This window comes from Esox lucius, chromosome 11 (assembly GCF_011004845.1).
Source record: "Esox lucius isolate fEsoLuc1 chromosome 11, fEsoLuc1.pri, whole genome shotgun sequence".
NCBI classification, from domain to species: Eukaryota; Metazoa; Chordata; class Actinopteri; order Esociformes; family Esocidae; genus Esox; species Esox lucius.
In genome coordinates, this window is record NC_047579.1 from 29,468,705 (window position 1) to 29,492,291 (window position 23,587).

At 41.6% G+C, this 23,587-nt stretch overlaps 2 protein-coding genes across 8 annotated transcripts in view; one reads left to right on the top strand and one right to left on the bottom strand.

Moving 5' to 3' along the window:
- Positions 1-476: 476 nt before the first annotated feature.
- qtrt1 (queuine tRNA-ribosyltransferase 1) lies at positions 477-7,525 on the bottom strand. Its single transcript, XM_010874368.4, has 9 exons — positions 7,052-7,525; positions 6,861-6,929; positions 6,625-6,763; positions 6,331-6,525; positions 5,966-6,104; positions 5,764-5,839; positions 1,360-1,469; positions 1,082-1,166; positions 477-1,003 (listed from the first exon to the last, which is right to left on the bottom strand). Exons 1-9 carry the CDS (start codon positions 7,328-7,330, stop codon positions 851-853), a joined length of 1,245 nt encoding a protein of 414 aa, XP_010872670.2. The 5' UTR covers positions 7,331-7,525; the 3' UTR covers positions 477-850.
- Positions 7,526-7,672: 147 nt separating this feature from the next.
- dnm2a (dynamin 2a) overlaps positions 7,673-23,587 on the top strand; it is a 39,134-nt gene continuing 23,219 nt past the window's right edge. For 5 of the 7 annotated variants that reach the window (XM_029123308.2, XM_029123309.2, XM_029123307.2 and 2 more), the window contains exons 1-5: positions 7,674-8,146; positions 21,585-21,658; positions 22,323-22,472; positions 22,715-22,918; positions 23,483-23,581. In XM_029123308.2, the coding sequence (XP_028979141.1) occupies positions 7,986-8,146; positions 21,585-21,658; positions 22,323-22,472; positions 22,715-22,918; positions 23,483-23,581 (688 nt within the window). In that variant the 5' untranslated portion in view covers positions 7,674-7,985. Of the gene's footprint in view, positions 8,147-21,584; positions 21,659-22,322; positions 22,473-22,714; positions 22,919-23,482; positions 23,582-23,587 lie in introns of all 7 variants that reach the window. The other 2 variants (XM_029123312.2, XM_029123306.2) reach the window with 1 other exon arrangement.

The window sequence follows — 23,587 nt, forward strand, 5'->3', positions numbered from 1 at the left end:
CCCTGAAGGTACTTCCAAGGGGATTGGCTTGCCACTACTCCTCTTACCCATTGCATGCAAATCTGACTAAATCCTACATGCTCTACTTCTCTGCTTTTGAACCAGATGGGGTCGCTATTTCCCATATACTTCTCCAGCATGTAAAATTAGTAGAGTAGAGAGTGTAATTTAACTCCCATGCTTATTGTCAGGTTTAGTAAATCTTTGCCCTCTAGTGGCTCAAAATCCATATCACGCACACAAGTTTCGGTTTCTCCTCACCAGAAGAAAACAGCACTACAGTATAGAAATGTATTGGTTTCCTCCTGCTGGTAAAGGTCGATAATAAGCCCTAGGAAATGTTCCAAAATGAGCTCTAATTGTGGGTTTATGACCATAATTCTGTGTTAGAAGTCATGCATGGCATTAAAGAGGGTGGACTGCAGGTCTGTAGCCATGGTAACAACAAAACGTGTTGGATATGAAAAGACAGTTGCTCATACACTTCTATATTTGTATACCGAAATGGTCAGCAGTGAACACTGGATGTCAACAAAGTATACGGAGTACATACCCTACATTGTACCTTAACAACATTACATTTTATAAATGCTTTTCTTTTAAATAACTAATGTAAAAAACAACTGAACTAAATATTAAAACAGTAAGAAATATTCAAGCACATAAACATTATTAAACTGTTCAGTAAGTAGGCTGACAGAATATATAGGAAGGGACAATTGACCATTTGAGGAATAAATGTCAAAAAGCTATAATAAATTCTAACAAATGGTCAATTTTCTCATATAAAAGGTCTCATTGTTCATTGCAAAGGAAGTCCAAGTCTGTGTAAGGCAGGGATTTGAACAGTTTATTCCAGCGTGATGCTGACCGTTGCCAGAGCATCCACCGCCCAGCTGGGGTACTGCTCAGGTGAAGGGAACATTCTCTTCATGAATGTCCTCACAAAGTCTGGGAAGCAGCCATCTATGATGCTCTGTCTCACCGACCTCATCAGAGTGAGCTGGATGCAATCAGATAAGGTTTTAATCCATGCTGAATACATCTAAGGGCAACTATCACACATTACAGAAATACAGACCTGGTAGGATATGTTGTGGATGGTGATGTGATGCATGGCTGCAGTGTCACTCTTGAACAGAGCATGCAGATAGGCCCGACTGTGCCTGGAGACATTGGGGAAAAATGTAATCAATACTGTATGTGACAGAGCAGTTCTCGGCATAATGCTTCCTACCACCAAAACATCCTTTGAAGATGGGAAGCCCACTTTATATGGTTAACCCACCCAATGCATTTTTCCATCCCAAAGCTGTCTGTATTGTGACCCTCAGTGTACCAGGGTTCAAATACCTTTACCTCAAGCAGGTGGGGCATTGGCAGTCTGGGTCAATTGGCTGTGGGTCCTTGGCAAACTGCTTCTTGGTAATCGTCAGAGATCCCCACGGGACCAGGGCCGAGCCAAACCTCTGGAATAAGTGACTCATCACTACCATAATCATCCTCCTCACAACTATTAGAATCATCAATACCATAATCAGAAACAAGCACTGCTATAAACTAACAGACAAAATAAGCTACTTGGATTATTAACACAAAGGGCCAAACAACTATATATATACAGAACTAAATTATAAACGCAACACTTTTGTTTTCGCTCCCATTTATCATGAGCTGAACTCAAAGATCTAAGACTTTCTCTATATACACAAAAGGCCTATTTCTCTCAAATATTGTTCACAAATCTGTCTAAATCTGTGTTAGTGAGCACTTCTCCTTTGCAGAGATAATCCATCCACCTCACAGGTAGAGAATAAAAGGCCAGGCTAAAATGTGCCGTTTCACTGTATTGGGGGGTTCTGGGGGGGGTCCCAAAACCTGTCAATATCTGGTGTGACCACCATTTGCCTCACGCAGTTCAACACATCTCCTTCGCATAGAGTTGATCAGGTTGTTGATTGTGGCCTGTGGAATGTTGGTCCACTCCTCTTCAATGGCTGTGCGAAGTTACTGGATATTGGCAGGACCTGGAACACGCTGTCATATACGCCGATCCAAAGCATCCCAAACATGCTCAATGGGTGACATGTCTGGAGAGTATGCTGGCCATGCAAGAACTGGGATGTTTCAGCTTCCAGGAATTGTGTACAGATCCTTGCAACATGGGGCCGTGCATTATCATGCTGCAACATGAGGTGATGGTCGTGGATGAATGGCACAACAATGTCACGGTATCTCTGTGCATTCAAAATGCCATCAATAAAATGCACCGGTGTTTGTTGTCCATAACACACGCCTGCTTATACCATAACCCCATCGCCATCATGGGCCACTTGATCCACAACATTGACATCAGCAAACCGCTCACCCACACAACGCCATACACGCTGTCTGCCATCTGCCCTGTACAGTGAAAACCAGGATTCATCCGTGAAGAGAACACATCTCCAAAGTGCCAGACAACATCGAATGTGAGCATTTGCCCACTCAAGTCGGTTACGATGATGAACTGCAGTCAGGTCAAGATCCCGATGAGGACGATGAGCATGCATATGAGCTTCCCTGAGACGGTTTCTGACAGTAAGTGCAGAAATTATTGGGTTATGCAAACTGATTGTTGCAGCAGCTGTCTGGGTAGCTGGTCTCAGACGATCTTGGAGGTAAAGATGCTGGATGTGGAGGTCCTGGGCTGTTGTGGTTACATGTGGTCTGCAGTTATGAGGCTGGTTGGATGTACTGCCAAATTCTCTGAAACGCCTTTGGAGACGGCTAATGGTAGAGAAATTAACATTAAATTCACAGGCAACAGCTCTAGTGGACATTCCTGCAGTCAGCATGCCAATTGCATGCTCCCTCAAAACATGCGACATCTGTAGCATTGTGCTGTGTGATGGAACTGCAAATTTTAGAGTGGCCTTTATTGTGGCCAGCCTAAGGCACACCTGTGCAATAATCATGCTGTCTAATCAGCATCTTGATATGACACCTGTGAGGTGGATGGATTATCTCGGCAAAGGAGAAGTGCTCACTAACACAGATTTAGACAGATTTGTAAACAATGAGAGAAATAGGCCTTTTGTGTACATAGAGAAAGTCTTATATCTTTGAGTTTAGCTCATGATAAACGGGGGCAAAAACAAAAGTGTTGCATTTATAATTTTGTTCAGTGTATATATATATATATATATATATATATATATATATATATATATATATATATATATATATATATATATATATATATATATATATCATTTTTAAATTAAGTATGAATAGGAACATTATTTTGAAAATCGTTTCCATAATTTGATCGTGCAAAAACATTTGACCATTTCGCACATTTCTGATTGTTTATTTTAATAAAAAGCAATTTTATTTCATAACAATAGGCTACATTTCCAAAAGCCATTTTACACATACTTTCATGACGGTTTTCCCAATAATCACAAAAAGCACATTAATAAAGACAGGTGGTCCTTACCTCCTGTGACTGATTGGTTGTTTAATTTGTAGGCGGTACCTTAACCTCCTGAGACCCGGTGTCCATATGAGGCCATTGTAGGCTTCCTGCACCAGAGCTCAGGTCTTAGGAGGTTAAATTAAAGTTTTAAATGGGCCTTTTTACTAAAAAAAAAAATGGCTGAGCTTAGTGCCACATGATTTGTTTATATCTACAGCAGTTTTCAACACCAATAACTCAGCTAATGATGCCACTTTGGCCCCTATTGAAAATAAGGGACTATTATTATTATTATTTTGTAATTATTAGGAAATCATTAGCCAAGACATTCGCTGTATAGGACCCTAACATTAGCAAGGATTTATACACCATTCCAAGCAATGTTGGACAGGTTCAAACCTGAATGTTGAGGAGAATGTCCTGCGTTGGACATTGCAGTTGGTGTTGTTCAACGTTATTCAGAACTTGTAAATGTTAAGGTAGAGCAAATGTTTTGGTGAATATATTCACTACCGTTAAAATGTATGGGGTCACAGAAATGTCCTTGTTTCTGAAAGACATTTTTTTTCCATTTAAATAACAATTACATTTATCAAAAATGAAGTCTAAACATTGTTAATGCTGTAAATAACTGTAGCTGGAAACGGCAGATTTTTAATGGAATATCTACATAGGGGTACAGAGGCCCATTACCAGCAACCATCATGCCTGTTTTCCAATGTCACGTTGTTTGCTAATCCAAGTTTAGAATTTTAATAGGCTAATTGATAATTAGAAAACCCTTTTGCAATTATGTTAGCACAGCAAAACTGTTGAGCTGATTAAAGAAGAAATAAAACTGGCCTTCTTTAGACTAGTTGAGTATTTGGAGCATCAGCAAATGTGTTTGACTGCAAGCTCAAAACAAAGAACTTTCTGAAACTTGTCCATTCCTGCTCTGAGAAATTAAGGCTATTCCATGTGAGACATTGCCAAAAACGTGAAGATTGTGTAAAGCGCTGTGTACTACTCCCTTAAACTGTCTCTAACCAGAATAGTAAGAGAAGGGGGAGGCCCTGGTGCACAACTGAGCAAGAGGACAAATACATTAGTGTCTAGTTTGGGAAACAGATATTTCACAGGTCCTTGACTGGCAGCTTCACTAAAAAGTACCCCCAAAACACTTGTCTCAATGTTAACAGTGAAGATGAGGGACTCTGCTGGTTCTCTTTGCAGAGTTAAGAAGAAAAAGCCATATCTCAGACAGGCAAAAGAACACAGACACTGGACAGACGAAGACTGATGAAAAGGGTTATGGACAGACAAATCTAAGTTTGAGGTGTTCGGATCACGAAGAACAACATTTGTCAGACCCAGACCAAATGAAAAGATGCTGCAGGAGTGCTTGACGCCATCTGTCACGCATGGTGGTGACAATGTGATGGCCTGGGGGTGCTTTACTGGTGGTAAAGTGGGTGATTAATACAGGGTAAAAGGAATCTTGAAGAAGGAAGGCTATGACTCCATTTGGCAACACCATGCCATAGCCTGTGGATGGAACTTGAATGGAGCCAATTTCCTCCTACAATAGGACAATGACCCAAAGCACAGCTCTAAACTATGTAACAACTATTTAGGGAAGAAGCAGTCAGCTGGTATTCTGTCTATAATGGAGTGATCAGCAGTCACCGGATCTCAACACTATTGAACTGTTGTGGAAGCAGCTTAAATGTATGGTATGTAACAAGTGCCCATCATGCCAATCCATCTTGTGGGAGGTGCTTCAGGAAGCATGGGGTGAAATCTCTTCAGATTTCCCTAAACTGACAAAATGCCAAAGGTGTGCACAAAGCTGTAATTTCTGCAAATGGAGGATTCTCTGATAATAGCAAAGTTTGAAGGACACAATTATTATTTCAATTAAAAATAATTATTTCTAACCTTATCAATGACTATATTTCCTATTCATTTTGCTATATTTCCTATTTTATAAAACAACAATTTAAATAATTTAATGTATGTTCATGGAGAACAAGGACATTTTCTGTGACCCCAAACTTTTGAATGGTAGTATATAACATCCTTCGCTAAGTCACTGTAGTCAACTTCATTTGCAAAAGATTTGAGTGAAAAACAGTCAGACAAACAGAAATACAATGTATTATTTTTTTTAAGTACTGTCAAATAATTGTGTAAAATGCTATAATTTTTTATGTTTGTGTATACAAATGATCAAAATCAAATGCTTAAGTAAAAATATAATTATTCATGTAGTAAATTAACAGAGTATGTGAATCATAATATGTAATTAACTTAACACTTACTGCAGTGCGAGTGGGGAAGACACAGTCAAACATGTCACAACCCAGTGCAACACACACCACCAAGTCCACTGCATAACTATAACAAAGCAACAACACATGAATCCCATACATATACATATTAGTACTGTATAGTTAGTAGAACAAAACTTTTGCTTTTCTTATAACTTGTGTGTGTAAATATTTTGTTAGGCAGCATCCTTACCCAACCCCCATGAGGTAGCGAGGCTTCTGGCGAGGCAAATGGTCTGTGCTGAGTGTCACCATCCTCCAGAAATCATCCTTTTCCTCACCTCCGCTCAGCCCACCAATAGCAAAGCCAGGAACATCCCGTTTTGTCATTTCTTTAAAGGACCAGAACATAGCGAGAAAATGTTTTTATCCCTAATAAATTTATGGCAATATGAGGAAATCAAGCAACATCTGCTCAGATTATCTCTTTAAATTCTCTTTCCACAGTGTTTCTAAAATAAGATGTTAAACAAATTAACTAGTAATTTGCTGTGCCGAATTGCTCTGAGGCAGATCAGTCATGGAACAAAACGGATAAATTAGGGATGAACATCTTACCGTCTAAACATGTCTTGCGTAGCTCTGCGCTCAGCCCACCCTGGATGATGGCAAATAGGTTCTGTCTGTCTGGATTCTTATTGGCTCCAATGCAGCGGTCCAGCCAGCGAATCGATCGCCACATAGCTTCCTCCACCCGTGGCCCTGACACTGTACTGCTGACCACGTCATCCAACTGCATCATGATGTCAGATCCTGTACAAAACAAAGTAATACCTGAAATGTAGTGACTTTACCTCACAGATAAATGGGCAGTAGATACTACATGAATTTGACTGATTGGATCCTTCTTACCCAGACTGTTTTGTATGGCAATGGACTGCTCAGGACTCAGCAGGATTTCCTTGCCATCATATGGAGACTTGAACTTGACCCCCTCTTCAGTAACTTCAGAAAGTTCAACAAGAGAAACCATTTGAAAGCCCCCACTATCCTGTGAAGAAAAGTGGATAAATATTCAGTATGTGAGATTCGGGTGAATATTGCAGTCTTGTCTTGCTCCTCCCCACATTCAATTAACTGATACTCACAGTCAAAAGGTTTCTCTTCCAGTTCATGAAGCCATGCAGGCCATTTGCTTTCTCAATCAGCTCTGGCCCCTGTAATGAGACAGACCAGGTCATCCTGATTGTTTGAAGTACAACTGACATTGATAACAGAAAGCTATCTAGCTGTCTATTGACAATTTATATCGCAAAATGAATAGCAGAGCATCACTTACCGGCCTCATTCCCAAATGGTATGTGTTACCAAGACAAATCTGACACCCAAGTTCATCAAGCTGATCTACAGTGATTCCCTTCATGGTGCCTTGTGTACCCACAGGCATGAACACCGGTGTGTTGACCGTACAGTGAGGAAGTGTGAGATCACAAGCCCGTGCTTTGGTTACTGGACATTCTGCTAGGATTCGGAGAGCAAGAGGTGAAACGGTTGAAACAGCCTTTTTTAAAGACATGCCTATGTCAAGCTCGGCTTCTCTGAGTATGGGCGCAGCCATGTTGTCGAACGCAGACGACGATAACCACGTGACTCAGTATCGAAATTAACTACAGTAGTCCAATATTTGCAATGACTTGCATCAAATATGTCCGCATTCCAATATTCACGTTGACAGCAACGTTTTTAGAAGATATCCTTTCGAGTATTGTCATCTAACGTTTATGATAATATGATATATTCTTATTGGGCGTATATATATTTGATTGACCCTGTAGTTACCCATTGAAACGATGCCCAAGTCTGAACACGCCTCCTTACACAAATGACTAGCCAATGGCAGGAGAGCGTTTGAAGACAAGCGGTGAGGTTGACCAATGATTTTCTTATCAGCAGGCGGTAGCATAATCACCGGGCTAGGTCCGGTTAGGTCGGATGTCGGCTCTCCTGACCCGATGGTGGAAGTTTTGTATTGTGAGTTTTCTTACCCGTTTGGTTGACTTTGGCAATTTTTCGTGTTTGCAACAACACGCTATTTTAATTATTCAGAAGTGAGAACTAAATAATTGTTGACAGTACATTTTCCTTTCAAAGAGTCAAGACAGGGCGGCTTGAAGGGTGGAACTTAACACTTCATAGTAACCCGAGGACCTTACTAGCTAGCAGCAGGCTAACGTTAGTTTATGCTTCTGTAAGGAAGCCGATCCAACGAAACCATGGGGAACCGGGGGATGGAAGATTTGATCCCCCTTATCAACAAACTTCAGGACGCTTTCAGTTCCATTGGGCAGAGTTGTAATTTGGATTTACCGCAAATTGCTGTGGTCGGAGGACAAAGTGCTGGAAAAAGCTCGGTATTGGAAAATTTCGTTGGCAGGTATGGTTGGTTGTGCACACTAAGCTAACATGATCTACTTTTCTTCATTAGCTACATGTTTTTGGTTTAAGTCAATATATACATTTTGAATATTCTTCCTTCAGCCCGCTTTAAGGAAGGCAGTTAAAAATAAGTTTTGAGATTATCCGTACTCTGGACGGTGTTTGGAAACAGCATTTACGCATTTGGCGTAGTTAAGGAAGCATAACAGAATGAGACTGAGCAGAGGATCTGAATGTTGACGTTAGATGCGATGTTTGCGTGGCATGATAGAACGAATAACAAATGAGACAAAGCGAAAGCAAAGGAAGGCATGAAACAGTCCATTCGAAATAGTTTTTTTCAAACCGTTCTAATGAGTATTTAAAAAAATAACTTGCCAAGTAGCGTAGTGTAGTCAGTGTAGGTATTGTGGTTTCGCTAGTATAATCACAAGTTTAAAAACTGAAGCAGTCAGTACTATGCAGTAATAGCAAACACGGAAATTGAACCAGTCCACTTCTGTAGATTGGCTTGATCAGTCATTATTTCAGTTACACGGATTCTTATGTATCTTTGAGTAACTGTCTTCATAGCTAGGTAACATGAAGGCATTAGATACAACTCCACAACTAGCTATCTACTTGTCTAAGTCTGACAGTCTATTTTTGAACATACTGTAAACTATATGCAGTGTTGTAGCTAGTCAGTATAATTTTGGTAAGTGAAAAACAAATAACCCCATTGTTAAACACAATTTCTTATGCACTTGCTGCTGTTTGTTTAGATGGTGTTCCACTTAACTATGTTATAGTATGACTAAACTGTAGTGAGACCTTGGTTTCCCAGTGGGGTTTGCATGAAACTAGCTGATAATTGTGTGATAATTATAGAGACAATGTATCTTGTGTAAATATCACATGGGTTTTTAGGGGACAAGGGAGAATGGGAATCTAATGTAGTGTTTCTAATTCATTTTCTATCAGTTTGACAATCCTGTATTTACAGTACTTTTTACAGTACTGTACTTTTAAATTGTATACATTTCAACCATTTCTATTCCAGTGTTAAAAGCGTGGATGTCTAATGGCTTACTGGGTATGCAAAATAGGTCAACATTAACCATTTTGATCTCTTGAATATTTTGCCATTATGGCCATAAAGTACTTTATTACTATATAAAGTATTTTTATAATGGGCAAATAGAGTTGCAAGTATTATTTCAAAGAGACAGGGGTGGTGACAGAAATGCATGGAATTCTGGTGATCTGTTGTTATTGCAAATAGAAGTGCAGGTGTAGGCTAGTCTCCCTCTGGTCTATTTATAACTTTGGTACCACACCTGGAAAAAGATAGTGAGGGGACTGGACACCTTGCACAACCTACACTATATGGCAGTCTATTATTCTGGAGTACAGGTGGTGGACAAAATATCAGAAACAACACAACTGTTACTAAATCACAATTACAAACACAGCTACAAAGATCACAATCGGTTGATTGTCAATTAGCAGTACATATTGTACTTTTTACAGTTGTTACACATACATGTCTACCTCAGGGACCTCATTGCTGCTATCTCTGTATCCCGGTTGCACATGGTACCTTACTCCTTCAAATCGCCCTGATTGCACATCTAAAATGCCATTAATAATTGCCATTGGTACCTGCACAACAATTTTTCCCACTTGTAACCTACAGTATACAAAATGTTCGGCCCTCCTCTATATGCCTTAATTGCACATTTAGTATTGCTTTTTGTACTGCATTTGCCTTCATTACATATCTATACATTCCACTTGTAATATACAGTATCTCACAAAAGTGAGTTCACCCCTCACATTTATGCAAATATTTGATTATATATTTTCATGTGACAACACAAAGGAAATGACACTTTGCTACAATGTAAAGTAGTGAGTGTACAGCTTATATAACAGTGTACATTTGCTGTCCCCCCCAAAATAACTCAACACACAGCCATTAATGTCTAAACTGCTGGCAACAAAAGTGGGTACACCCATGAAAATGTCCAAAATGGGCCCAATTAGACAACCTCTGGATATGATGCTGAGCACGAGCACTCAACTTCTTTGGTTGACCATGGCGATACCTGTTCTGAGTGGAATCTGTCCTGTTAAACCGCTGTATGGTCTTGGCCACCGTGCTGCAGCTCAGTTTCAGGGTATTGGCAATCTTCTTATAGCCTAGGCCATCTTTATGTAGAGCAAAAGTTATTATTTTCAGATGCCCAGAGAGTTATTTGCCATGAGGTGCCATGTTGAACATCCAGTGACCAGTATGAGGAAGTGTGAGAGCGATTAAAAACACAACTGCTCCCCATTCACACCTGAGACCTTGTAACACTAACGAGTCACATGACACCGGAGAGGGAAAATGTCTAATTGGGCCCAATTTGGACATTTTCACTTAGGGGTGTACTCACTTTTGTTGCCAGCGGTTTAGACATTAATGGCTGTGTGTTGTGTTATTTTTAAGGGAAAAACTAATTTGCACTGTGATACAAGCTGTACACTCATTAATTTCCATTGTAGCAAAGTTTCTTCAGTGTTACATGAAAAGATATACTCAAATATTTACAAAAATGTGAGTGGTATACTCACTTTTGTGAGATACTGTACATATACTTGTACATTTTCTGTCATCTTCTATTTGCACTTCTGGTTAGATGCTAACTGCATTTCTTTGTACTTGTACTTGTCCACTGACAAAGTTGAATCGAGTATGTGTCCGCGTTAAAAGAGGTCTGACAGTTACAGTAGCACTTTGATATTTGCATTTTCAAAGCGTCATAAGGCAACTGAGTTCCAAAGAGGCCGGATAGTCGGTCACAAAAACCTCTAAATGACTTGTTTCAAGGGGGAACAGTGTCATGAATCATGCCTGTATATGCCAAACATGGACAAATTACATCAGCAAAGAGGAACAGTGGTAGCAAGTAGAAGCTGACCAACATAGAGATTGACAGACACTTAAAAGGATACATGCTCGATGGCCAAAAGCACAGTCTTGAAAACGACCACAGAATTGTTTCGACATCTCTGTGACCCTGTCTCAACAAAAAGGGAAACCGCATGAATCCAAGGCCAACGCACGAAGACGGATAACTTGGTGTAAGGAGCAATGGAACAACGTCATACGGTTGGACGTGTGATGTTATGCTTTATTTCCTACATCGCATGGTTTTATGTTTGGAGAAAACCAAAGAGGCCCTCAGCCCGCAGTGTAGGCTGCCAACTGTTGAACATAGTGGGGGATCCATAATGGCATTGGCAGCCATCATGTTGGAGTCATTTGTGCACACTTGATTGTCCACTTGCGCCTAATAATCAGCAGTTCTATCTTTAGCTATTTGATCATTCTCTCACATTGCTGTGTGAGAATTTTGGACCACTCTTCCATGCAAGCTGACTTAACTCCGCTACATTTTCTTTGTTTTACATCGTGGTCTTTCTGTATGAACCAGGTGCAAATCAGCTCTCTGACGGCCATCCAGGCGTTCTCCTGTAGAATTCTCTGATACCGAGCAGTGTTCATTCATGGTTCTTCAATGATGGGAAGTCTTCCAGATCCTGAAATAACAAGGCCTTCTCAAAACATCCTTCTACCACCGTGTTGCCATGCTGTGTTACTGCGGTACCTACCGTAGATTTGGCTTTTTACTTTGGAAGGTACAGACATCAAACTCTGTTTTTGACAATTTTATTGACGTATACACTGTTATGAACACATGATGGGAAATGTATGGTACACATTCAAAAGAAGGCAAATGAGGAAGTATAAACAAAGCATATTATTTGTGCCATTAATAAGTAGCTAAGCTGACATCATCCTTGCTTAGTAAAAATGAATCTGAGTGATTAAGGCTTGTCACATGATTGGCTTAAGGTCAATGAAGAACAATAATAATAGGTGTGATCTGACTTTTTTTAAATGTGAGTGCAATGCAGAAATTAATGCAGTTTTTATTGTACAACTCCTTTTAAAATAAGTTGTTAATCACCCAAAATAGTCTTTAGGAAATCACTTCCCAAGTATTCGCATGAATAAACTAAGATGCATTGTGACTTTGTTGTAATGTAATGAAGGTATGGAATTCTATTGTCTTTTTAAAGAAAATCAATTTTTGGCCTAAAATGTCCAGTGTACAAATAATATTTATAAACTGCCCTTTGCGATACGCTTTGACAAATAATCCTGAAAATAAATCATTATACTGTAATTGGTGAGGGCAGTGCTCTAATTCACATTCACACAAAATAGTCCATGTAATCAGTAAGAAATACAATTTAACTACCGCAGCATTGTTGACTCACGGGCAGACAGCTTATTGCAGAAATAAGAAGTTCCCCTTTAGTGCTTCCCTTTTTCCACCCATTCAATTTTCAAGTTTAAGCAGAAGAAATTCACAATGCTACTTGCCAGTCAGTCTGTGTGAAATGGTTAGTCGGCCCTCTTTAACAGGCTGGTCCTGTTTCTGTCTCCCACATCAACAGTGTGTGAGATCACCCTTCAGATAAAGACACAAAACAAGCATGCTTGAAAGCAACTTGCTAAGCAGGTTTGCCAATTCAAAGTCTCACTCAGATATCACACCCACACACATCCACACGCACGCACGCACACACAGGGAACCTTTCCATTGTCAAATGGAAGTATAATAGTTTGCCACTTGACACATGTAGTTTCAGATGAGATGGGGAACACTCAAAAAGCACTTGAAACATCTCTGCTGCAATTAACTTGAGCCATTTTCTACTGACCTCAATTTTCTGACAGAACAGACCTCCCACATTCCTCAGACAGCCCTTAAAGAAGTAGGCTAAACACACATCCATATTCCCGTACTCACACACAGGCACACCCATATGGGCCTTATTACACTCATATGGATGTGTCGGTACTAGGGAGAATAATAGTGTTGTATTTGCATACGCAAATCCTTAAGCTTTCTACACAAAACAACAATCTGTGACTCATTGTGCCAGTGGCACGATATTGTAAGGGCCACATTTCGAATGGAAGTAGCCTCTGGGGTCAGTGAGCAGGAACTGTTGGCCAGCACACTCACTGCTTGCTCCAAGGTCAAGTCCAGTCATAACACGGAAGGATTTGGGAGGTGACCGTTGTGCTTGCAAGCGCCCGGGTGTGATTCATGTACACCATGGGTTTTAGCCGGAGATCTATTGGACTGCTGTTAGATATGTTTTCTGCTGTTTTGATGTTTGTGCGGTTAGCATACCTTTTGACACAAATGTGTTGATGCGTTAGGAGGTTCTTATTTGAAATGTTCTAGTTCTTGTTTTGGGTTTACTGTAAAAGAATGTTGCATGATGGAAATGGCAAACCAATGTGGCATGTGGGTGGCAGAGAAACCTGCTGAGAGTGTTTGACTCATTCTTATCCCTTGAAGTAGTAGTTTCCATCTGAAATGATGTGTCATACCATAACAGACACAAGTGATCTGAGAGAAATATGATGACAACGAGACCAGTGGCTTCTCTCAATTTAAGATGGGTGTGTCTTTGCTGGTTTGTTTAGGGACTGGAGCCTTAGGCCATCAAATGATCTACTCTGTCTAACAGCAGCAAAAAGTCTAGCAGTGGGGGTGGGAATACACACCGGAAATTGTGCCAGCTCACAGAGACTGAAAGATCTGTGTGTCCGTGCCGTTATAGTCTGTTCCTGTTCGGCACAATCATTGAGGCCATATCTGTGTCAATAGCACATTGTAGTTTAATGAGTTGGCGAATCTCTCATGATGATCTGGTTGGACTGGGTAATCAGGATTGACCAGCATGTGACCAACTGGATATTCCGGTTGGATCAGTCTTGGAAGTGTATGTTATGAAGGGTCTTTCACAAGTTGTACTCTGTTGTTGGATTTAGAAATGTACGGCGGCAATATTTTGCAGTGAGCGGTGAAAAGTTGCAGGAATGAAAGTAGGCGTTTCATAAAGCTGTCTAATTCAATGTGGACCATGTCCAGGTGCCTTGTCACTACTTTTTTGATAAAACTGCCTGCTAGTCAGGTGGGATTAAGTTTGCTTGTGTGACCTGATCCAGTTTGCTTGTTGTGCCCTGGAGAACTAAACCGAGAAGTTTGGTTTTTAGGGGAGAAGTTGGGCTTCTAAATCTGATCTAATGACATACTAACTCAGCGAAAATCTATGATCTATTGTTCTGTGTACATTTATTAATATATATTTCCTACTTTGGACAGGTGTGGCTTATCAAGAAGCTGGTTAAACAGCATTATCATTACAGGTGCACTTTGCTGGAGTAAATAAAAGGCCAATCTATAATACAGTTTTGTTACAGAACACGGGCAACCTCTACCCCAGGCTATTGGGGGCAGTGCTGATTGACCTGGTACAGCTTCCTTCAATGGTGGCCACATTGGGACAACCTATTGTTTTTGGCATCATTTAATTTTAGTGAATAATTACAGTGCAGGCTGTGGCTCCAAAAGGAGGCAGTACTTTGTCAGGGAGTTGACAGACAATGTGAATGGGCAAATCACCTTTAATTTGTTTTAATAATGTATTGATGATCATAAAATCAAGAAGTTCATGTATTACGTTATACTTGAAGTCAATAGGATCCTGTCTGTCTGGGATATTTGGGCAACAATAGAAAAGCGTTCATATTTGAATGCGAGAGAAGTCCTCTACTGCCTCCTTTGACATCTCTTGACATTGAGTCAATGGCGATAGCTCCTGCTATTTTTTATTGCAATTTTGATAGGCCTGCCTACCAACTACATTGCAATCTTGTTTTAGAGAATTTAGCCCCATGTTTAAGGATCTGTATACAATTGCTTGAAGTTAATGGCCTGCAATGTCTCAGTTCTTTCATGACATTACTAAAAATGTAAAACTGAAACGTATAGACCATTGGATCCACCTACCCAGATGCAGTATTGATGCTCACAGGTAGAACCTGAAGAATAATTTATGTCTGACAGAATCAATAATGATTGATACATTTTTTATAGTAAGTTAGCCTATGTCATATTTGAGGTGTGTGTTTTAAAAATATATTATTTTGTTAAACGTAAGCCATTTTTATATTTTGTTGATAGATCGTTCGGATTTCAGGTAACACTTTGGATGTGCAATCTGTAGATGCTTTACAGAATATCAACAGAATATAAATAAAGTTTCAATTCTACTTAGCCTAACTCTAAACCTCATCCTATCTCTAGCCTTAACCTTTTCCCTAAACCTGACCCTAACATTTATTCTAAACCTAACCTTATCCTTAGCAAGCGTTTCCTTATTTTTTTGGTAGTTTGTTAATAGTAGGAATATCTGTAGAGCATCTGTAGATGGTAATGTTGACTATAATTTCATTTTAGAGATGTCAATACCAGTTTTTATTGAGAAACTATGCTGAAAAATAAAACTCTTCAGTGGACTATCTAACTAAATAATAGCACTAAGCAAAGAATTTGTGCACTACATTTTTGAATTGACAATTTGAGGTAACAGGTTGAAAACTTAAGTCCGACCTTACTAAACCCATCTGGATGTTTTAATCCAGAACTCTCTTTGAATAGGTAATATAGGAGCACTAGAATTGTTACTCTTCTTAGAAGGCTAATATGAACGTCCCGGCGATGACCACATCGACATTACTGCGATATTCTGCTATGGCTTTCTATAGAATGGTTTCGTCTGTGCTGAATTTCACTCTTAGCATGGTGTATTGTTCTGTGTGCACTTGGTTGTGGCTGTTTTGGTTACTGGGTGTGGATGTGTGTGTGGGTGGCAGTATGTGTATGTGGTGGAAAGAGGGGTTGTGTATGGGTGTGTATACCATGAATCATTGACAATATGTAGGTGTCCACTCTGGCTCTTTGTGTGGCTGGTGTTGTGTGATGTCATTGTCCCTGGGGTCAGGAGTATGGAGGTCACATTATCTAGCTCTGCAAGCTGGTTGGGGTGGGGCTCTGGGCTTTTATCTGATTTGTTGTGCCAGTGCTGGAGGTGGGGTAGAGTAGTGAACTGTCAACCGAAGTGACTGAAGACCGGTACACAATTCAGGCAAACAGATCGACACAATGTTGTATAAGGTCTATTTCAGAGCATGAAGAGTTTATCACCTTTAAGAAGGACCTCAGTACTCAGAACATTTTGACATTTTTAAGTATAGCCTAAATAGTGACATTGCTGTGATATGCTGCAAAGCCCTTGAAGCAAAAAATAAGAATGTTGACCCTCTGATATCGGTCTTTGTACATCAGGCCTAATAGGCTTAGATCATTGCCGCACCCATACTGTCTATTCAGCTTTTGTAGTTGCGTTGAGACACTGGTTGGTATACCAAACCTTTTGCCTGTACTGTAGTAGTCCATGTTATGGAAAGAACAGCTCAAATAGTGCGTCCTTAGAAATTGTCAATTAACTTTTTGCTGCCCAAATAAAAGCTTCACATACACATCTCAACTTCAACTCTTCAGAGGAGGCTAGGTGAATCAGGGTTTCATAGTTGAATTACTGCAAATAAATCCTTCAAATTACTGAAGGACTCCAATAAAAAGTGACTTGCAAGACATGACCAATTGCACATTAGATCGGTGGAAATCCGTCCCTTGTTCTGAAAAGACGCTGTGTCTTTGTAAGACGCAGAGTGGGGGAAGTGATGGTCTCTGCATGTGTGGTTCCCTCCGTGGAGCATGGAGGAGGAGGTGTGATGGTGTGGGGGTGCTTTGCTGATGACACTTTTGGGGATTTCTTTAGAATTCATGGCACAGTCAACCAGCATGGCTACCACAACATTCTGCAGTGATACATCATCTCGTTTGTGCTTAGTGGGGCTGTAATTCGTTTTTCAACAGGACAGTGACCCAAAACAGACCTCCAGGTTGTGTAAGGGCTATATGACCAAGAAGGAGAGAGATGGAGTGCTACGTCAGATGACCTGGCTTTCACAATCACCTTACCTCAACCCAATTGAGATGGTTTGGAATGAGTTGGACTGCCAAGTGAAAGAAAAGCAGTCAGCAAGTTCACTGCAAATGCGGAATTTCCTTCAAGATTGCTGGAAAAGCTTTCCAGGTGACTTCCTTATGTAGGTGATTGAGAGAATGTCAAAAGTGTGCACAGCTGTTGTCAAGGCAAAGGGCTGCTACTTTGAAGAATCTAAAATACAAATGCATTTTGATTTGTTTAACACTTTGTTACTGCATGATTTCATATTTATTATTTCATTGTTTTGATGTCTTCATTATTATGCTACATGTGAAAAATATTTAAAGAAAATAAAGAAATACTCTTGAATATGTATGTGTCCAAACATTTGACTGGTTCTGTATGTCTGGAGTGAAACGAGTCTTGAGACTGTATGTGAACCATTATGATCAATGTCCTACAGCTCTCACCAAACCTCAGACTCATTTGTGTTTCACACGTCCTGGTAAACCATACAGTGACGCCAGCTTTTTACAGAATCCACCACACTGTCTTGGGACAGTCTACTGCACAGCTGAGGTTAATTCATTGCTACATTAGTCTACTTAAGTAATCCATATCCATAGTCTATTTCCCTCCAGCTTAACTCTGGGCCTTGAGGCCAGTTCCACTAGATTTCTAAAAATTTGCAACCCTGATTTAGACTTGGCACCAGCTAGGGGCAATTAATGATGAGGTAGGACATAAAACAAGTGTACTGCAGATTTTGTAAGGTAAGAGTTGAGTACCACTGGTCTATTGCATACAGTAAAGTCCTTAAGTAATATGACTGTGTTACAAGGTTTGTTGTTTTAGCTGTGTACTCACTTGAAATATTACAAAGGCATTACAGTACCACTTTCCATCCATATCGGGTAGAAAATATATTTAGAAATAACAGCATGCTTTATACACAATTTCCCATTTAAAGGTACCAAAACTATTAGAAAGATGTACTTCTGTTTGGAAAAAAGCTGTCTCTTTATCATACAGTTTCGTTTCCTTGCATTGATTGTACATGCACAAAAGAGCTGTCAGTATCGTCTTGATTCTAGGCTTAGCATTTTGAATTAATACTTGCTGGTGTCTAACGACTAAAAGCTATCCCCCAGGATGAATATAAATCCTTTTAAATCAAGAGGCATCCAAAACATTAGGTGTGCCAAAATCCACTGTTTGGTACATTTTAGAAGATAGAAAACACTGGTTAACTTTAAACCACTGCTTAAGAAACGTCTGCTAGACCAAGGAAGGCTGCTACAGTGAATGAGCAAAGAATGCTCACCATGAAGAAAATAATCCACAAACTGACGAAAGGTGCGGAAACATACTCTAGCATGTCAACCACTAATATTTCCTGAAAGCTTAAAACCAGCCAAACTACAAAGTCTGTACTGCTAGGTGCAAAAATACTAGTTGGCCTAAAACATGATCGCTAAAAAATACCTGAAAAGGCCTGCAGAGCTGTGTAAAAAAAAATATTGTGAACAGATGAACAAATGTATTCATAAAGCACATTCAAAAACAACGTATGTCGACCAAAGTGCTGTACAGTCAAAACATAGAGCCAACTAAACATTCATAGGATGTGGCAAACATTAACAGAACTTTCTACCCATTTGCAGACTCAAATGCTAAAGAAAAAAGATGGGTCTTAAGGTGGGATTTAAAACCGTTGCTACTAGTAGAGGACCTAATATATAAAGGTAGGCTGTTTGGAGCAGCAACAGAAAAGGCTCCTTTAAACTTCAAACGTGACAGTGGAACGCACAAAAGCAGTTTGTTGGATGACCTAAGGGTCCGTGAGGAAGAGTGCTGGCTAAGGAGGTCTGCAATATAGGAGGGTGCTGATCCATGTAGGGCATTTAAACAAAGAACCTTAAAACCATATGGGCAAACAAACAACTGGCAAACAAACCTATCTGCGAAGTATGGTGGTGTTATGTTTTGGCTGCCACTAGAGCTGACTTGCTTATCTTCGTTGATGATGAATTCTGAAGTGTTCAGAAGCATTGTCTTGTCAGATGGAACAAAATGCCTCAACTCATTAGAAAGACATCACTTTGCAGCAGGACAATGGCCCCAAACATACTGCTAAAGCAGCAAAGTTGTTTTTCAGGGCCAACAAGCGGAATGTTTCTGAATCACCTGACCTGAATCCAATTTAGCTTGCATTTCACTTGCTGAAGGAAAGACTGAGTGCAAAAGTGCCCTGAAACTGACAGGAACTGAAGATGGCTGCAGTACATATCTGGCAGAGCATTACCAGTAATGATTTTCAGGTTCTGGTTTTGTTTATTGTTAATCATACAGTCTAATACAGTAGGATTAAAATCTGGACCTCAAAGCCAGTTCCACTCCATTCAACCTTCCAATCAGGCACTTGTTTTTACCTTGGATACCAGGTGGGAGCAGTTAATTGTTAGGTAGAACAGAAAACCAGCAGGCTCCGGGCCACATAGGGTAAGATTTGAATACCCCAGGTCTAATACATTACCCAGTTAGTTTACTGCAGTCATCCATACACTCTAATACCTAGCCCAGTTAGTTTACTGCAGTCATCCATACACTCTGATACCTAGCCCAGTTAGTTTACTGCAGTCATCCATACACTCTAATACCTAGCCCAGTTAGTTTACTGCAGTCATCCATACACTCTAATACCTAGCCCAGTTAGTTTACTGCGGTCCTCCAGTTTACTAACAGTCGACCTTAAACCCCACCTCAGGGTTCTAGTTGGGTTCATGTCTACTGGTTTCTTCCATAGGAATCCTACTTTAACAGTGAATGATCTTGAACCCGGTTAATGGTAGAATCCCTGGTAGTGAGAGACAGGGAGTGTGACAGAGGAGTGTTCAATGTTGGCTCTGTGTTTCTCTGTGGCGTTGAAGGAAAAGGAGGCTCAGAGACTGCTGGTCTTAGCTTGACTGATCCATAATGCATGGAATGAACACAATCTGCTCAGCCTCCTCTATCATTTACAGCACATCAATAATGGACCTGCACCAACCTGTCCTCTCTTTCCTTCAGTGTGGGCTTTTATGGCTGTCTTTGTGTTTTTTATCTTTAAGTGGAGCTTTTTGGTGATGTATTTACCAAGAGCATGTGGCACATACTCATAGTGTGGGTCTGATGGGATGATGTTTCCCTCTCTGATGCAATCCTGTCTGTCTGATGAGATGCTGTCTGATGGGATAGTCTGTCTTTCTGATGAGATGCTATCTGAGGGGATGCTGTCTGTCCGTCCGACGGGGTGCTGTCTGTCTGTGATATTAGGGAAATGTGTAACAACAGAAAGGCCTTGGTATTTGAATGCGAGGTCAGTCCTTTCCTGCCTCCCTCGACACCTCTTCAGGCTCGTCCACCTGTAACTCTTCCCTTTCCCCCTCTGCCGTTCCCACACCTCTCTCCCCTCTGTCCCTAACTTTTCTATACTGCCACTATACAAGCAGCCCTCTCCCTGGCTCTGACACAGGCTCTACATTATGTCAGAACACAACGCTAGTGCTGAACTCAGGCCGTCCGGAATGTTCCCAGTGTTCAGCAGGGCCACTCTATAGTGGGAGTGCCTCTGTAATGTTGAACAACAGGTCTCCTCCGACCGTACTGTCCTCTTCTGGCTGTTACACCCTGATTCCAGTCTACAGCGTGCCGACTCCATATCCGTCCCCTCCGGGTTCTCCCCTGTGAGGGTTCTCCCTGTGTTTAATGACCATGATGTGACTGTGAGCTGCGTTTGACTGGTCGTGCTGCGCCGGGACCGCAGTTGATCACTGCCAGATGTGTTTGCTTTTCTGTTGGTCAGCCAGGCTAGAGGTTTCAGCAGGCAGGCAGGTCTCGGGGCTCCCACGGAGAGAGCTGACTCAGCCGGTCTCCGGGGTTTGGAATGGTCCTGACGGGTGCTTGGTGGTCAGTCACCCGGAAAATTGGCATCATACAGTGGTAGAGAAGCCTCTGTACTGTAGGCCTGTGTTCAGTGTGCATAACACTGGGGATTCGAATGACTTGAAGTGTAAGCGAATGTGCTCGAACGCAGCGCTTCGTCGCGAAGTGGTCTGACTACTTTCTAAATGTAGTCTCACGTATTGACGCAGTCGGCTTGCAATACACACCATCGCTCATGATACTTGCCTCGCTTTGTTGTGAGGACTGTTGCATAAGACAGAGTGGCAAACAGCCACATCACCATAATGAAATCAATCAGTGGGGTGCGCAAATGAATTGATCTGCCTGGACATCATGATGAGACCAAATGACTTTGTCACCATTGATTTGTTGTGAGATGTGTGAAAGTCCCCCGTGCTCATTGATTCCGGAGGCTACGGCGTGAAGAGAGACCTTGAGTGGAATTACTAATCATTTCACTTTTTTTAATGTCTGGGATTGATTACTTCACCGATTACTTTTATTTTCTTCTGTTTCTCCCTTGGTACTTGAATGTATTTTTATCTTTTATTTTGTGATTTTTATCTCCTGTCTCTCAGAGATTTTCTTCCTCGGGGATCAGGCATTGTGACCCGTAGACCTCTCATTCTGCAGCTGTGTTTTAATAAAGCAGGTGAGTCATTCAACCCTGGCCTTGGCCTCTCGCTTCTCAGACTCTGATCTCTGATCCCTCTCTCTCTGCTCCGACTCATCTCTGATCCCTCTCTCTCTCTCTCTCTGCCCAGACACTCATCTCTGATCCCTCTCTCTCTCTCTCTCTCTCTCTCTGCCCAGACTCTCATCTCTGATCCCTCTCTCTCTCTCTCTCTGCCCAGACTCTCATCTCTGATCCCTCTCTCTCTCTCTCTGCCCAGACTCTCATCTCTGATCCCTCTCTCTCTCTCTCTGCCCAGACTCTCATCTCTGATCCCTCTCTCTCTCTCTGCCCAGACTCTCATCTCTGATCCCTCTCTCTCTCTCTGCCCAGACTCTCATCTCTGATCCCTCTCTCTCTCTCTGCCCAGACTCTCATCTCTGATCCCTCTCTCTCTCTGCCCAGACTCTCATCTCTGATCCCTCTCTCTCTCTCTCTCTGCCCAGACTCTCATCTCTGATCCCTCTCTCTCTGCTCCGACTCATCTCTGATCCCTCTCTCTCTCTCTCTCTCTCTGCCCTGACTCTCATCTCTGATCCCTCTCTCACTTCTCATTGTTACTGTTGGTCTGTCTTGCTCGCTATGTGTCAATATTTATTTTGCTTTCTGTCTCCCTCCATCTGTGTTCCTCTGTGGCCTGTAGAGTATGCTGAGTTCCTGCACTGTAAAGGGAAGAAGTTTGTGGACTTTGAAGAGGTCCGGGCAGAGATTGAGGCGGAGACAGATAGGATAACAGGTTCAAACAAGGGGATCTCCCCCATCCCCATCAACCTCCGGGTCTACTCCCCTCATGGTAATGTGCGCACACACACACACACACACACACACACACACACACACACACACACAAAAACACATTTCATCTGATAAGGACTCTCTTCCTGTGTCTCTCTATGCCTTACCCTCTATGCCTCTTCCTGTCTTTGTCTCTTCCTGTCTTTGTCTCTTCCTGTCTTTGCCTCTTCCTGTCTTTGCCTCTTCCTGTCTTTGTCTCTTCCTGCCTGTCTCTCTTCCTGCCTGTCTCTTGTCTCTTAGTTTTAAACCTGACTCTGATCGACCTACCGGGGATGACCAAGGTGGCGGTGGGGGACCAGCCCCTGGACATTGAGCACCAGATCAGGGATATGCTGCTGCAGTTCATCACTAAGGAGAGCTGCCTGATCCTGGCCGTCACCCCGGCCAACCAGGACCTGGCCAACTCAGATGCCCTGAAAATCGCCAAGGAGGTGGACCCCCAGGGTGAGGGACTAGTTAGTCACGCTGTATTAAACCTGAAGAGTAGTGCTGGTTGGTTGTCCTTGGGAGTAAAGAATCCTCCTTGTCATCGTCGTCGTGTTGCGGGCGGTTAGGACACGTGAATCTGAGAAGTGCTGCGGAAAATATAACAACCTGAAGGAAAACACATTGTGTTCTGCCTTCGCCTCGGCATACTTCAACATATTGATTAGGTGTTGATTGGTTCTTTCTTCTTGCACTGTTAGAATGATCTAGTCGATGGAGCTTTGCCCGAGCATGGCACCGTGTTGGGTTCATGTTGCGAGATGTCACTGATTTACTGCACATTCCTACAGCGATGTGGATTTGTTTGTTTTTACCCATGGACTACTAGAGGTCTTCCCAGGACTGGTTTTCCGTCTTACTCCGGTACACACCGAAGGCTTTTCAAACCACATCCGTTTATCACCAAGGAATCTCAATGATCCTCATTATCCCGGGCGATCGGAGGTGGCCCCTCTGGGTCCTGTTCTGATGTAGACTGTTTTAAAAGCAACCGTGAGTTAAATGTGTTCTGATGCCGTTCAGGTCTGCGTACCATTGGAGTGATCACAAAGTTGGACCTGATGGATGAAGGCACAGACGCTAAAGACATCCTGGAGAACAAACTACTGCCACTGAGAAGAGGTGAGG